Genomic DNA, 13,880 nt, shown 5'->3' on the forward strand with positions numbered 1-13,880 from the left:
GAGAGGTGTCAAGCTTAAAGAAAAGCAGGGGAATGTAAAGCAGATGTTACTGCAGCTCTGTTACACAGACCCATGGGTCACAAAGCAGCACAGGACAGCTTAGCTACAAGGCCAGCAAAGAGTAACAGGACTGCAGGAAGGGAATATCGTTTCTGCATCCAATACTGAAAAGGGGAAATTGCTCTGATGAAGTAGAGGACAGTGCATTTGTATTTTGTAACTTGTCCTCAGAAATAGCTGATGGGAAAAGGTAGAAATACCATGTTAGTTATATACTTTAGTAATATAGTTGCTGAATTACGTGATTAATTCTCGCTTGCAAAACTGCAGTAGTTTTTAAATGTTCCCAATAGCATAGGTATAGTATTATAGACTAGAAAGCATATTGTAGGGCTATTCCGTTTTTGTTTTGCTGAGGGTCTCTTCTCCAAACATACATCAAACAAGGCTGGAGTGCCCAGGATCCAAGAGGTAGGCATGAAGATACTCCCCTCTATTCTCCTTCCAAGCTTACCTCTATGCAAGGACGAGCAGATGTCCAGAAACAATGACCAAGTGTTGAATGAGCAACTGGGAGAAGTTAACTAATTAGCGATACATGCTTAGTTAGCAACAATTTGTTTATCCAGTATCTGTTGAGCGTCAGGAAGATTGTGACCCTGAAGTCCTCAGCCAATGAGGAACCACGGGAGAAAGAGATAAGCATCGAGTAATAGGGCATGAAAGATGTAACACTTCTCTGCACACACGCTCCTGCTTGCAGGCAGCCCACCATCGCAATTGCTAATAATACCTGCTTTATCAGAGATACCATCCTGATAATTATTTGGATATTTCTAACAGAACCAAACCTGGTCAGCTTACAGTTCACTATCCAGAAGAGATCCCAGCCCTGAAAAGGTGTTTCCCATTTTAACACTGCAATAGAAGTAGTCAGTCCAAGTGACTTCAAGTGAGGAGAAGAATAAAGGAGTGTACTAGAGCAACTAAGAATGAGCAAAGAACCTATGAAGTACAGGCCAAACCCGGGTACCACTGGCTTCAGTAACAACTGCATAAATCCCATCCATGTCCATAAAATAATTTTATTAGATATATGAATACAAATGATTTACAAATATATTAGTGTTTTCAATACTGCAATATAGAATGTAATTTAAAAGTCACACGCACATATTACTACCTCTGTCTCCAAAATACTGCATAAAAATACTTGGATTACTACTATGAAACTGACCTAGCAGTCTCTTTCTCTCTTTGTCAGAGAGCTTTGAATCTTCATCAATAGCTTTCAGCAGAGATAATAGCTCATCTTTTGTGGTCTTCTCTGTATTCAAACGATACTCTCTTTCATCAAGCTTTTGGCAAAATGTGTAACCTAGGAGGAAGCATGAAAAAGATGAACACCAGTCGACCACCTTCCATATTCCACAGACCGACCTTCTTTAAGAAGGAAATGTGTGTAGTCATTGTTACACCAAGTATTTTTAACTCAGCTCAGTCCCTTTTATTTTGCACCTGTGTACGTGATGAGAAATTCTTTACACTCACCCGTTATCTTACTAGGATCTTGGCCTTCCTGCAAAGCCACTAATTTATTGCTGACCATTTTATGCAGTGCCCCTGGGATCTTGAATAAAGAAGACAAACAGCAGGTTAGAGAAAGCAATTCTGCATAAGCATATGAAGTAAAAATCTGGTTATTGTCTAGCTCTTACCTTTAAGACATCCTTTTGGTGATCCACGAGGAACAAGATGAGAAGGTCAGTCTTCCCTCTGGATAAGGATTTATTGTTGATAATAGCTTTAGAGAATGTTCTTTTCACAACCATCCTGTTGTCACTCTGAAGAATAACATGGAAAAAAATGGGAAGGCTTTGCTCTTACAGAATACTCTCCCTTGTAGCCGCATGTGCTTTCTGACCTATTACCTGGGATATCTAGATGTCAGTAAATGTAAAGCAACAATAACAATTAAGTAGGCACGTTTACCTCCTTCTGTAGTTTGAGCTCGGAATTATGGGCAGCAACAGCCATAAAATACAGTAATCTTCTGAACTCCTCCCTGATTTGACTGTCTAGGAGTTTTAAATAGAGTTGAATAGCTTCTAGAGATTGTTCCATCTTCCCATTCACTGGAAGAAAATAATGGTATATGTAAAAATAAAATATGGCAATAGATCAAACACCTGAATTGGACACTGAGGAGTTCAATTCTCTTAAAAAAAAAAAAAAAGAGAATGAAGAAAATCCGTTCTCACAAAGCTCTCACAGGCACACAATCTAAACAACAGCCCACCCCAAACTTTTAGCACAGTACTTAAGTTGGTGTACTTCCAGTTAAGCTCAATTACAGTTCAAATTCCATTCACTGTGGCTGAAATACTGAAAAAGGAAAGGTGTTCTGTTAGGTGAGTAGTGTCTCACTATAGACAATCTCCCAAGAAATATGGAGGATATCCTAGATCAACGGGCTAGTATGATGAACTAGTTGCAAACCATTCCGTAAAGCCTTGCTAACTTGGAATTTCATTGGTTAAAGTAGAAATTTTAGCTGTATCTAATTAAAATTGCACTCACCTTTTCTTTACTACGTAGACAGGAACAACAGAATCTAAGTGCAAGATACTCCCACCAACACAAAACATCTTCTTTATGACCAGATTAAAAAAAGCTCTGCAGAAGGCAATCTTTGGGCTCGGCTGACATAAAAGATGCTCACCTTGTTAGTACCCACCTCACATAAGCTCAGGAAGTCAATTTGTACTCACTCACCTAGTAGTTCTGCAATTCCTGAATGAACTTCAGGTGCGTGGCTCAACAGCGGCTCCTTTTTCTGGCCATAGTATCTACCAATATTTTCAAACAGCAGTAGTTTCCATGTGTCAGCTTTATCCAGTTGATCAGGCAAGTTCCTGCTAATGTCTACCACCATATGATCAGGAAGATATTCCAAGCAATCTATTGCTGATGAGAGCCATTCATCTGTTCTAAAAGACAAAGTAGTTGAACTCTGTAGTATTACTTACTGGTGCCTCTCGAGGTGGTTGGGCTCTGTCACAGAAGTGAGTAGACCAGTTTCTCAGTCAGTGGGCACTATATGGGTAACTACTTGAACTCATTACCGTTTGGCACAAATAACACTTCTCCTGACCCATTCGCATCACAGCCACACGTCCCTTGGTTAGCTGGGCAGGTTACTAATTACTCATCTTGATTAAATGATAAGAGTCAGAAGCAGTTAAACCTAAAGTTAGTGACGTCCTCTACTGTTATAGACAAGGACAAAATTACTGCTAGATAAACAGTAACCTGAGCCTTGATCTGATTCCAAGTGGCAAGGTTTTTCAGCCCGTACTTCTACATGTATTTATACAGTTTCAGGATCAGCTTTCTTTCACTATTTTAAAAAAGCTAAAATGCTAAACCATCCTCTCACTCATCCTGTTTGTTTTATATTTCTTTTTTTAAAAGGAAAAACGTTCTAGATGATAGCAAAACACTGTTTTTCCCCCCCTCAGTGGGGGGACACGTCTCCCACTAAATGCTATCAAATCCTATAACAGTCTTCAAGAACTCTTCCAGCGTGCAGCAGAATTTGCTTCCAATTCAATTTAGCAACTGCTCTTTACTACTGAATCCAGTTTAACAGGTAGAAAGGATGTGAACAGGCACACTGGTCTACAGTACTGCAGACTATTAGTTTTCTACTTAAGATTGACCCTGATTTACATACGTATGCAACTTTAGAAAACTTTCTGTCCTGGGAGGCGAGCAATGAAGACTTACTGTGAGTCACTGAAAGCCTTGAGAATCTCTCTGTCCAAGTAGTTGCTCGTGATGACATATCCAGAGTCCTTCTTTGGCTGTGGAAGCTGAGGCTTGACTGCCTGGTGCTCAAGTAAGGAGTCAAGGAGCGGAAGGTCTACAAGCTGCAGCAGACGAGCAATTGTTTGTTCTCGCCAGACCTCATTAATAACTGGAAAGGGTGGAATACACAAAACACACAGAATGAGCGCAATAAAGATTAGGAAAATGGCAACTCCCCTCCCTCCCACCAACTCAAATCTAAGAGATTAATTTTTTCTGCTACTGTAAATCTGTTCTGGTAAAGTGTATCCCTTATCACTCGTGAGTGCATTTTATCACCGCTAAAGGAAAGAATTAGCCATTTGTTTAGTTAACTGCAAGTGTAGGAGAACCACTCTTTGGATAAGCCTGAAGTGCCTTACATTCTTTGCCCTCTAACTTGCAAGCAGTCTTTGTTCTAGATAATGGATAGCAGCGTAGCAGTGACACTCGAACCTTATCGCAGCTTCCACAACCACAACCTCACCCCAGTGTTCCTATTGCTCCCTGCGAGTTTCTATGATGCCTCAAGCATCTAGTTCATAGTTCAGTCTGAAAAGATGTGAGTTGTCAGCTCCCTACAGCACTGAAAGTGAGCAGATGCACTGTTGAAAGGCTAGGAAAGAGTTTTAATTCTAATCAGGCACAGGTATCCTGCAGGTGATTGTTCCTAAGTCCAGTCAGGCTCTACATAGTTGTGTATTCTTCTCCATGAAGTTCAACAGCAATTTTAACTGCACTATTTGGATCCTATCTGATAAAACTAGCCTGCAAAACAGGTAATTTGTCCTTGTTATGAGATTGTGTTCAAAACAGAACACTGGCAGAGTCAGTTCAACTCCATCTCCATTCTGTCAGCCATCGGTCCTTCCAGTCCTATTCTTAGAGCTTCCTTCTCCCACATGAACAAATGAGGTACTTTTTGCCTTACCTCGACGAGACAAACTTTCTGAGATGTTTACTTGAGGGGTATTTGCAGGCTTTAAACTCAGGTTTTCCCAGAGATCCTCCAAGCTTTCTGCTTTGAGAGGAGTAGCGTTGAACAGCATGTTCTTCTGATGCCTGAGAAGAAAAAACACGTACGTGTATATTCTTATCCACATGTAAGAGTAACCGAACACAACATACTTAGAGATGAATAACCATCTGAGATTAAGATTTAAGATTCTCACAAGCACTTCCCCTGTCCAAGCAAGCAGTATCTTAAAAAACACTATGTGCAACCACTGCACACAAGTACACACAAGTTCTTCTCTGAGAGCTTGTCAAAGATTGCATTAGCAAGCTACTTCAATTACCACAAAGTACAGACAGGTTAGGAAGGGAAAATGATATGAAAGTAATATGGAAGTAACACATACAGCACCCACCCAACCACTCAGAAAGAGTCCGAAGTTTTAATACATCATTCGTAACAGTGAAATCAGATCCAAAGTTAAGAGCTGCTCTTGGAGAAATTAGAAGGTGGCTGTTCCTTCGCAACGCCTCTCCTGAAGCTAGGCAGCTAGTTTAGCTGATGCCATCAGCTAAGAGAAGGTTTCAGAAACCTGTTCCCCATTCCTGGGTGTTAGCTAGTTCTCCTCATAACTGATTCCATATGCTAAGCAAATAGAAAAGTAATGCAACAACTCCAGACAGAAGTTTCTATTTGTCTAAGCGTATTTAATTTTAGTTTGTATAGCTTCTTTGTTTTAGGGCACTACAAAAGTCCTTTTGATGTCAATTATTTTTGCCATTTACGTGACAAGCCATTCACATCAATAGATCTGTTCTTTTCAGAAATGGGGAAAAAAAAAACAAAAAAAAAAACAACTGCAGTCAACCTGTGCCCAGCCCGGAAGAAAAACACCTTCATTCTACTCAAACAAAGTGAATCATCTTGCTTCACAACTACTTGTCAGGTGTGTTCCAAAGTCTCTCTTAAAGATACACTGTGATCAATCCATTTTCAATTTTGCTCAGTGGCAGCAGTTTATCTATCTAGAATTTCCCATGTACATACAAACCACACACAGACTTGGGGCAGTTTTCTTTAGCACAGAAGAAGAGCTAGTTCTGATGAAGTGTGAGAGGGAGAGCAGGACAGACAGACTATCTGTTCTTCATCTCTGCTTCTAGAACTTTCTGTCAGTGGGGTTGACACGCTTCAGTCATTTAACGTTTGCTCCTCTCAAACACAACAATGATGCTTTCATTTTTTTGGCCAAGCCAATGTCATTTATGATTTTAAAGTGTATTTTATCAGAACTAATGCAATAACTGCCTGAAGAGAAGTCCTTGTAATAATGCCAGAATACATGCACAGATTAATGTTTGACACAAAAACTGTCAGAGGCAAGTGATTTGGCCAAGTTACCCACATGGCAGCACGTTCTGTTTTACAATGGTTTAGCCAGTTCAAGGGTTTTGGTTACCCACTCCTGAAAAGGCAGTGAAACAAGCCCTCACCATTATGCTTCCCTCTGGCTCTGTGATGGCATGCAGTAAGCACTGCAGCCTGCTGCTTAGCCTAGGAACCAATCACATGTACATAAAGAAACAGCTGAAAACATTGCATGAAGTTACATCTGAAGTCTACTCAAGCTAAGACAATGAAAGCAGCAAGCAATTCTATTTCTCTTCTCTTCGGAAGACTGGATTGATTAGTGGCTTAAGCCACAGCTAGGCAAGCAGTACCCAAGGTTTTCTCATGTGTACAGCCTATTTGATGCACCTGAATGCCAGCTGCTCACACTCATTTAGATCCCAGTAGATACGCATCTGCAAGGCACTCAACTTCCACACACTCTCCTCTCCCTGAAGGGGTTGTGGAACAGACAGAAAACAAGTAACCACGCAGGCCCAACTTCAAATTTGTTTCCTACCTATCCTGCACCACAAACACCCACGAGTAGTTACGTCCCCCACCCCCACCCCCAGGCCCTATAACTACACTGTCCCTTTTGTTTCCCTCTCCCCCACAAAAAGTAACACACCATTTCCCTATTGTAAGATTTTTTTTTTTTTTTTTTTAATCTCCACAGTCCATCATGTACCAACCTTTGTGGCGTACACTGCTGGTAATCTTTATCAAGTTCCGCTTGGCTTGAGACATTTGTGAATCTGTAGAGGCTACTGCTACTGTCCTCAAACACAGAGCGTTTGTCTTTTCCAAAGACCCTCCTTGAGACAGCCTCAAACACTTTGTAGTCCATTAGTGCTTGACACACTCGCACTACTTTGGCACGGGAAATATCAACATCCCCAAAATACTTGTTCTGTAGAAGATGGGCAAACACGACATCCACTGCATCTGAGCCAATAAAACAGTCATGATAGCACTTCAGGTTCTGACGACGCTTTTTCACTTCCACTTGAGTTTGAAGTGCGCTGATAATGCTGCTCCAGACATACGTTGCTCCAAATGGCTTCTGGGCCAAGCTAAAGCCTAATGGTACAAGAACAGAGAAGGTACACAGATTGAACTCGTGCAGCAATTAGAACTGCCCTCTCTGTGGCTACTGACTTTCATGAAACTTGTAGGCATTTAAGAAGCTTGAGGCTTCTAGTTTGGCTTGCATTGAACCAGCCTTCAACAAAATGTTAAATACTTGAGCAATACCCTTAGCAAGCCTGCCTGCATTGTACCAGCATATCTCACTGGGTTGCTCTCACTACAGTAGCCTGCAGTGCAGCTCTGTATCCAGCAGCTTTCACTTTCTCAGCATGCCGTTCCATAATGCTACCGTCTGCATGCTCCCTCCACTACCCAGCACTGACACCTGTGGGATCTACACCTGAGCACACTCATTGCACAAAACCAGAAACTAATCCTACTTGTTTGCAGCTCCCTTGTTTCCTTTAGTAACAGAGATAAGGATACAGAGCTGTGGAGGTAAAAAGGGAAGCAAGAATGAAGAGACACGAGTGTCCTACAAGACTGTGCATACACACAGGGTACCTGGTGACACACTAACCACACCAAAAATCCATGAGACATCATTCACTGGACACTAATCCCACAGAAGAGACTCCTACTATCATGGCTCCAACCGAGATTCAGGCTTTGTGTACTCGAAGCCATGTCCTTCAGCCAACCAGCCTTCCCTCCCCTAATAAAACCACTGAACTATTACTCATTTACTAACCTCAGGTTCACAATATTATGCTAGCAGCGGTGCTAGCAAACACTACAGTGAGCCTCAGCAAGGACCTAAAATAGAACACACTTGTAAAATCTGCAGGTGGCACCTAGCTGGTAAGGGCTGCAGGCACTGGAGAGGCTAGAATTAGAATACATGTTTCTCAGAAATCAGCTGAGCAATTGACAAAGGGGGCAAAACAAGTGGAAGAGACAAATGCTGAAGCACAAAATAAGGAATGAAGAGTTGGCAGCAATCCTACAGACAGCCATCCTACAGACAGCCATCTGGGGTTATGACAGACCTCAAACCTAATGAATTAACAGTGTAATGCAGTGTTTAAAAAGAAAAAAAAAAAAAAAAGACAAGCCACACAACTTGTTCTGGAACACATTACCATGAACATTTTCCAGAAAGATATAGGGGGTATTTTTGCTGTTCAGTCACAGAACTGCATTCCATCCGGGGCACCGGGGCTCCCAGCTGGTCTGCGTCTGCCAGAGGGCCCAGGAATGAGCAGACGGGGAGGGGAAGGAGAAGGGGAACAGTGATGACTTAAAGCAGAAGAAAGCAGGAAAGTAAGAGCACAAAACCCAACAGCGTTACACAGAACATCGGTTGCAGACAGAGACCCGTTTGTCAAGATGCGTGTGGAAGAAAGCTTTTTAGTACACGGCACTGCCCCGGGCCAGGGAGAAGCATTGCGGAACCTGCGCTTCTCAAGCGGTGGGCAGAACGAACAGAACAGAACGCAGCAGTTCCTTCCAACCCTACTTCCCGACGCCGTAAGGAGCCAACTCGGAAGGGAAAAAAAAAAAAAACGAAAACCAACGCAACTCAACGCGTCCAAACGGCACCGCGGTTGAACTCCCGAACGCTTCCCGCCGCACACCACCGTCGCTAAGCGCTGCTTCGCCGCCTTCCAGCCTCGGCACGAGGCGGCACCCTGCACGGTGCACGCGGCCTCAGCACGGAGCACAGCCGGCCGCGGCACTCCGTGCGGAACCGCCTCTATCGGCCGGCGGGAACGGCGGCCAACTTTTGAACTTCGACCAAGCGGGCAAACACCGGCGCCGAGTCGCTCCCAGCCGCCTCTCCTCTGCTTTCCTCCCCTCACCTCCGCCCAGCTCTCTCCCCGCGCTTCAGACCCCCTCAGCGCCGCTCCTGCTCAGCCGCCACCTCCCTTCCTTCCTCCCTCCAGCCCGCCACGGCCGCGTCCCGCTCACCGGCCCGTACCCGGCGGCCTGGCGACGGGGCTGCACGCCGCGCTCATACTCAACGCCGCCGCCTTCTCTCGCACCGTGGCCATCGCCACCGCCAGCTCCGCACAGCGCGCCGCCCTCAGGAGCTTATCCCGCTCGAGGTTATCCCGCAGGAGCTTATCCCGCCGGGGGGCGGGGCCGCCGCCCGCGCTCAGCCCATTGGCCGCCGCGGTTGAACGGCCGGCCGCGCGCCGAGCCGAGCCCTCGGGGCGGCTGAGGGGTGAGGAGGCTGTGCTGAGGGACGGAGTTGGGAGTGAAAGTTGTATTGTTTGTGAACAGTGGGAAGTGACGAGCAGATATTTCTTTCTTGAGAGAAGGTGGGAAGACAAGCTTACAAACAAGCTCGTTCTGACAGGCGCCATTTCAGGCGAGCCTTCTGCTCAGGGTCTGATCCACTCGTACCAGCATGCTGAGGATGGAGGAGTCGGGATAACGTGCGCTGTCGCACACGGTGAGGTCTTCCCTGATCACGGAGAGAGACAAAACAAATAAGAGCTTTAAGCACGAAGGGAGAAGCTGTCGAATGTGAGGTGCTGCCTAGCTTTTTCCATCATCTTGCAGCCAGGGCATTTGGATGAATTACGCCTGTAATTCCCAGGTGTTCCAGGCACGAGTGAAGGAGATAGAATTGAACACGAGGTCTCGTGGAGCAAGAGATGGCTGTATGATGGAGTCCTTCAGTTGAATTGAATTGCACTGAAAAGGCAGAAGCTGGAGCATATGTTGTCTAAGAGGATGGAGGTGTATTAAGAGAATAGAGGTGCTGCCGTTGTACTGATCGGTGCTTGTTGTGATCTGGAAATGCTGGGTCTTCTTGAAAGAAACACAAGAAAAAAAACTCAGTTTCTTAAAACTGAAGGCCCCAAATCTGGGTCTAAAACAAAGACGAGTTCAATATCCAAAATACTTTTTATATTTGAAGTGCCAAGGATTGGAAGATTGACTTGTCACTAAAATTTGACAGACTGAGAGACATGCATTCTTGCAGAAGAATACGAATGCTGTATCGTTCATTTTCAAAAGACACTCCACGTGTTAATTTGACATCTTACAGAGTCAGACCAGCAAGGATCTCTCTTCTACTGCCAGACTTATTTCCTTAATTTCAAGTATCTTCCCATAGCAGCACCAACTTTTAAGTACATGTCAACACCATTTAAATTTACATATACAGAAAATCATATTGCCATAATAGCAAGGATGTACTGGACTCAATCTTCATGGTTTTGTTTCTGAAAGAGCACATCAAACAATGCTTAACATACAAGTTCATATAAATATTCCAGTTATTTAGAATAGTCACTTTTTTTCCCCATTTAAATACAGACAATGCCTGTATTCACTGCAGTGCCGAAGCTGACGAGAGACCATTTTGAACAGTAGCTCCTAAAACGTTGCTCTATTCCACTCACCAGTGATGATACGTTTTAACACGTTTTGTAGTCTCCCATACGTAAACGAAATCCACAGCTTTGGTTACAGAAATTATAATTTTCTAAGTCACAATTATCAGAATAATATCAAATCTCCCCAATTGTTTTGCATGAAGATATAAAGCCTGGTATTTATTTTTTTAATACTGAAGCTGTCCTGTAAAATTCCCCAAATGCTCTCTCCACCTTTATTAATCTCACATGTACATAAATGAATAGCTGTTCAAATCAGATTGCAAAAGGCTATTTGATATGCCAGACGTGTGAGGGATGCTAAGAGAACTCATGCAGTATATGTCTTATAACTGAGTTATGCGTTCTGCCACTTACGCTGAAGAGTGCGAGAGGTTTGCTTGGGGCTGAACCCCATGGGTTAGAGAACTCAGTCTCCATCACAAATTCACTCTTAGTTTCAATTTCTCATTACGTTGGAATTTAAAAGGATGACGTAGCTGTAGGTTCTTTGGGATACAGCGATGCCATCCCGCAACATTCACACCATGATGCCAACCACATCTGCTCCACTGTGGACAAACTGTGTTCAGTTGCACAGCTTGGATAAGAGTATGATTTACTCTTCAAGCACAATCTTCAGTATTTTATAGCAAATAAATCTGCAAGGATTCCACCCTTGCATTTTTAAAGAGTCTAGAACAATAAACAAGTTCCCTAGACAAAAGCTTCTAGATGACCGAATGTTTGAATCGACAAAGCATGCATTGTTCACAAGTGCAATCCTTCCATTCCTGGGCTGGAATACCAATGTGGCTATCAGACAAAGTCAAGCAGTACAATAGCAAATGAAGGGCAGGGAGACATTTTGCTGAGCCTGCACTGGTGCACACTGACCTCCAGTGGAACGTGTTGCACTCTGTAACTACCCATGCACAGGGGCTGGAGAAAGAGCCAGAATTACTTGAGAATTACTTTGAGGAAGCATAAGGGAGCAAAGACTTTTAGCAGCGTGACCAAAAACACAGCATGTGCCTCTGCTTTCCCAATAAGCAATACCGATTGTTGTCTTAAATGGACTTCTCAACTCTTGCAGAAGTCTTCTGAGACATTCATTTATACAATTAATTCATTTATTACAAGCAGAGATGGAATACGGTATGCCTAAATGTGCTCAGCACAGCGTGGTCCTAGCAGCTCTGTCTGGTAAAAGCTCCTTGGAGAACGGTAAAGATTCGCTGTCGTCTGCACTCCAGAAACCTGATGCAGCAGAAGGCGCGGTGTGCAGCACCGTCAGACACACGTCACTGATACGCCACAAGTTCCTTCTGCTCTGCCCCATTGGGAGTTACTGTTTCACAGGTGAGCTGAAGTACCTGCCTGAACATTGCAACACAAACCCAAATACATTAACTGAAAGCGGGTTCAGGTAAATCCACGAAGTGATTAAAGAGCTGTTCTCACAAATTCACACAGCTGAGGAGGACCCGAGCTCGAGCCAAACAAGCAGCAGTGATTTCCAGCTGAAGCACAGCGTGATGGTAACTTAAACTTGCAGGGACAAGTTTTATGGCCCTGATTCTTGGAGTAAGCAGCCAGCAGTGGCACCTGCTGAACAGGACAGTAGCAGCAGATTTAAAAAAAGGACAGAGGAGGAAAGAACAAGAGCTCTAGATGGATTTATCAACCCTAAGTGAATTCCTGACGTTGACCATTTATTTTCACTTATTTAGAAAACAACTATGTACCAATTCTATCACCGTTTACACTTAGTGTAAGGCTTGTGTTCTGGAGCAGAGGAATGAGTTGTTTTTTTTGTTTTTTTTTCCCATTTATCCATAATTCACTTTTTATGTTACTGTACAACGTGCAGGAGTCAAAACCTATGTCACGTTTTATCAGGCTCCTAAGTTGAGGATGAGGAAGGGCTCTGGAAGCACTGCCTGCAGGGAGCCTTGTCACTAACTTGCAGAATGAAAAAAGAAGTCTTGGCCAAGTAACCTTTCTTTTCTCCTCTACTTTGACCAGCTGATTCCAGAACTGCAACACTCGGATTCTCACGCGTAAACGTTATCTTTAGCTTCTTTTGTGCAAAGTCCATCGAATGTAGTCAAGCTATCTCTCTGGCTGTTTAACAACTGTTGGACTTGGCAGTGAAGCAAATAAAAAGCGTTCTCTTATTCGTTCTTCCGTTACCAAAGTTGTAAGAATAGTAATTCCTATATGCTGGCCAACAGCAAAAAGTTGGAAGGTTTCAGAATCCACCAAGGCTACTTTACTCAGTGAAATCCTCGTTCTCCCAGAGCTTTGAGTAAGCTACTAATGTGACCTAACCACATGATGAAACACGGTGCTTTAGCTTTTAGTCAGTCATCACAGCAATTGCTTCGTTGCTGCTGTAAAAATGCGGTAACTAATGCACGAAGAAATCATATTAGCCAGCACCACAGGTAGAAAGGAGGATGATGCAAAGTAACATAATTATACTGAAAGCTCTTGCTATCGCAAGCCTCCAAGGCTCCAAATGCTGTGGCATATACTCCCAATTATATAGGTAAGATTTTAAGTAATACACCTAGAATAAAAAGAAGTCAACAGAGACTTAATCTGATAATAATCAGAACTAGAAACACCTGTGGAAGAATAAGCATAGCAGTACAGCAGCATTTTGAATTGAATTTTGGTTTGGGAAGCAGCTCTAACACAGAGGACCATTATAAAAATATTTTAGCCCTTCACATTCATTTTTTCATTCGAGTAAGCGGCTCAGAGAATGCCTACCAGTACCTTATGGCCAGCAACGAGGTTATATGGCATTTCAGCCCTCTGTGTGCAGCAAAGAAGCTATCTGGAGCAGTTCCCTTTAAGTGAAGGGGGCAGGAGGAAAGACAAAAGCCCTCCAGCACCGTTTTTCTCCATATGTACACAGACAGTGTTCTAGGTAAGAAAAAAAGAACGTGAATAAAACAGGATATAAAACAGGATAGCAATAAAGCAACCGAATCACAGAAGTCATTTCTTTTCTGGCTCATCATTTCTCACATCAGCTTAATAACTGGCAGATCGACTGTGACAATGAATGCAAAGCACTCAGAACTCAGAAATGTAATAAAAGTTCCTCAATCCATGTTATATAATGAAAAAGAACTAGAACTGCATTTTTTCATCTTGAGATCATAAAAGTCTAAATTGCCATTTTCTCTCCAACAAACTAGCTTTTCAAGTCTCAATATTTTAATAAGAAATGACTGAGAATTATGAGG

At 43.2% G+C, this 13,880-nt stretch overlaps 1 protein-coding gene across 2 annotated transcripts; it reads right to left on the reverse strand.

The window, feature by feature from the left end:
* Positions 1–1,065: 1,065 nt before the first annotated feature.
* Positions 1,066–9,372, reverse strand: DEPDC7 (DEP domain containing 7). 2 transcript variants are annotated; one of them, XM_010710683.4, is made up of 9 exons: positions 9,207–9,372; positions 6,889–7,276; positions 4,781–4,911; positions 3,790–3,979; positions 2,776–2,990; positions 1,993–2,135; positions 1,719–1,844; positions 1,552–1,630; positions 1,066–1,378 (listed from the first exon to the last, which is right to left on the reverse strand). In XM_010710683.4, the coding sequence occupies exons 1-9, from the start codon at positions 9,277–9,279 to the stop codon at positions 1,164–1,166; spliced, it is 1,560 nt and encodes a 519-aa protein (XP_010708985.2). In that variant the 5' UTR covers positions 9,280–9,372; the 3' UTR covers positions 1,066–1,163. The 2 variants fall into 2 exon arrangements, with proteins under 2 accessions (XP_010708985.2, XP_085079975.1); XM_085223849.1 differs by having other exon boundaries at positions 9,197–9,334.
* Between the last annotated feature and the right edge of the window lie 4,508 nt (positions 9,373–13,880).

This window comes from Meleagris gallopavo, chromosome 5 (genome assembly GCF_905368555.1).
Source record: "Meleagris gallopavo chromosome 5, MGAL_WU_HG_1.1, whole genome shotgun sequence".
NCBI lineage: Eukaryota > Metazoa > Chordata > Aves > Galliformes > Phasianidae > Meleagris > Meleagris gallopavo.

Bases quoted from the DNA above. Each gene is read 5' to 3' on its own strand.
- DEPDC7 (XM_010710683.4), bottom strand. From the start codon at position 9,279: ATGGCCACGGTGCGAGAGAAGGCGGCGGCGTTGAGTATGAGCGCGGCG. The intron at 4,912-6,888 runs GTTGGTACATGA...TTTTCTTCTCAG, and splicing joins CAGCAGTGTACGCCACAAAG to GCATCAGAAGAACATGCTGT. The intron at 1,379-1,551 runs GTGAGTGTAAAG...GCTTCCTCCTAG, and splicing joins AGATCCTAGTAAGATAACGG to GTTACACATTTTGCCAAAAG.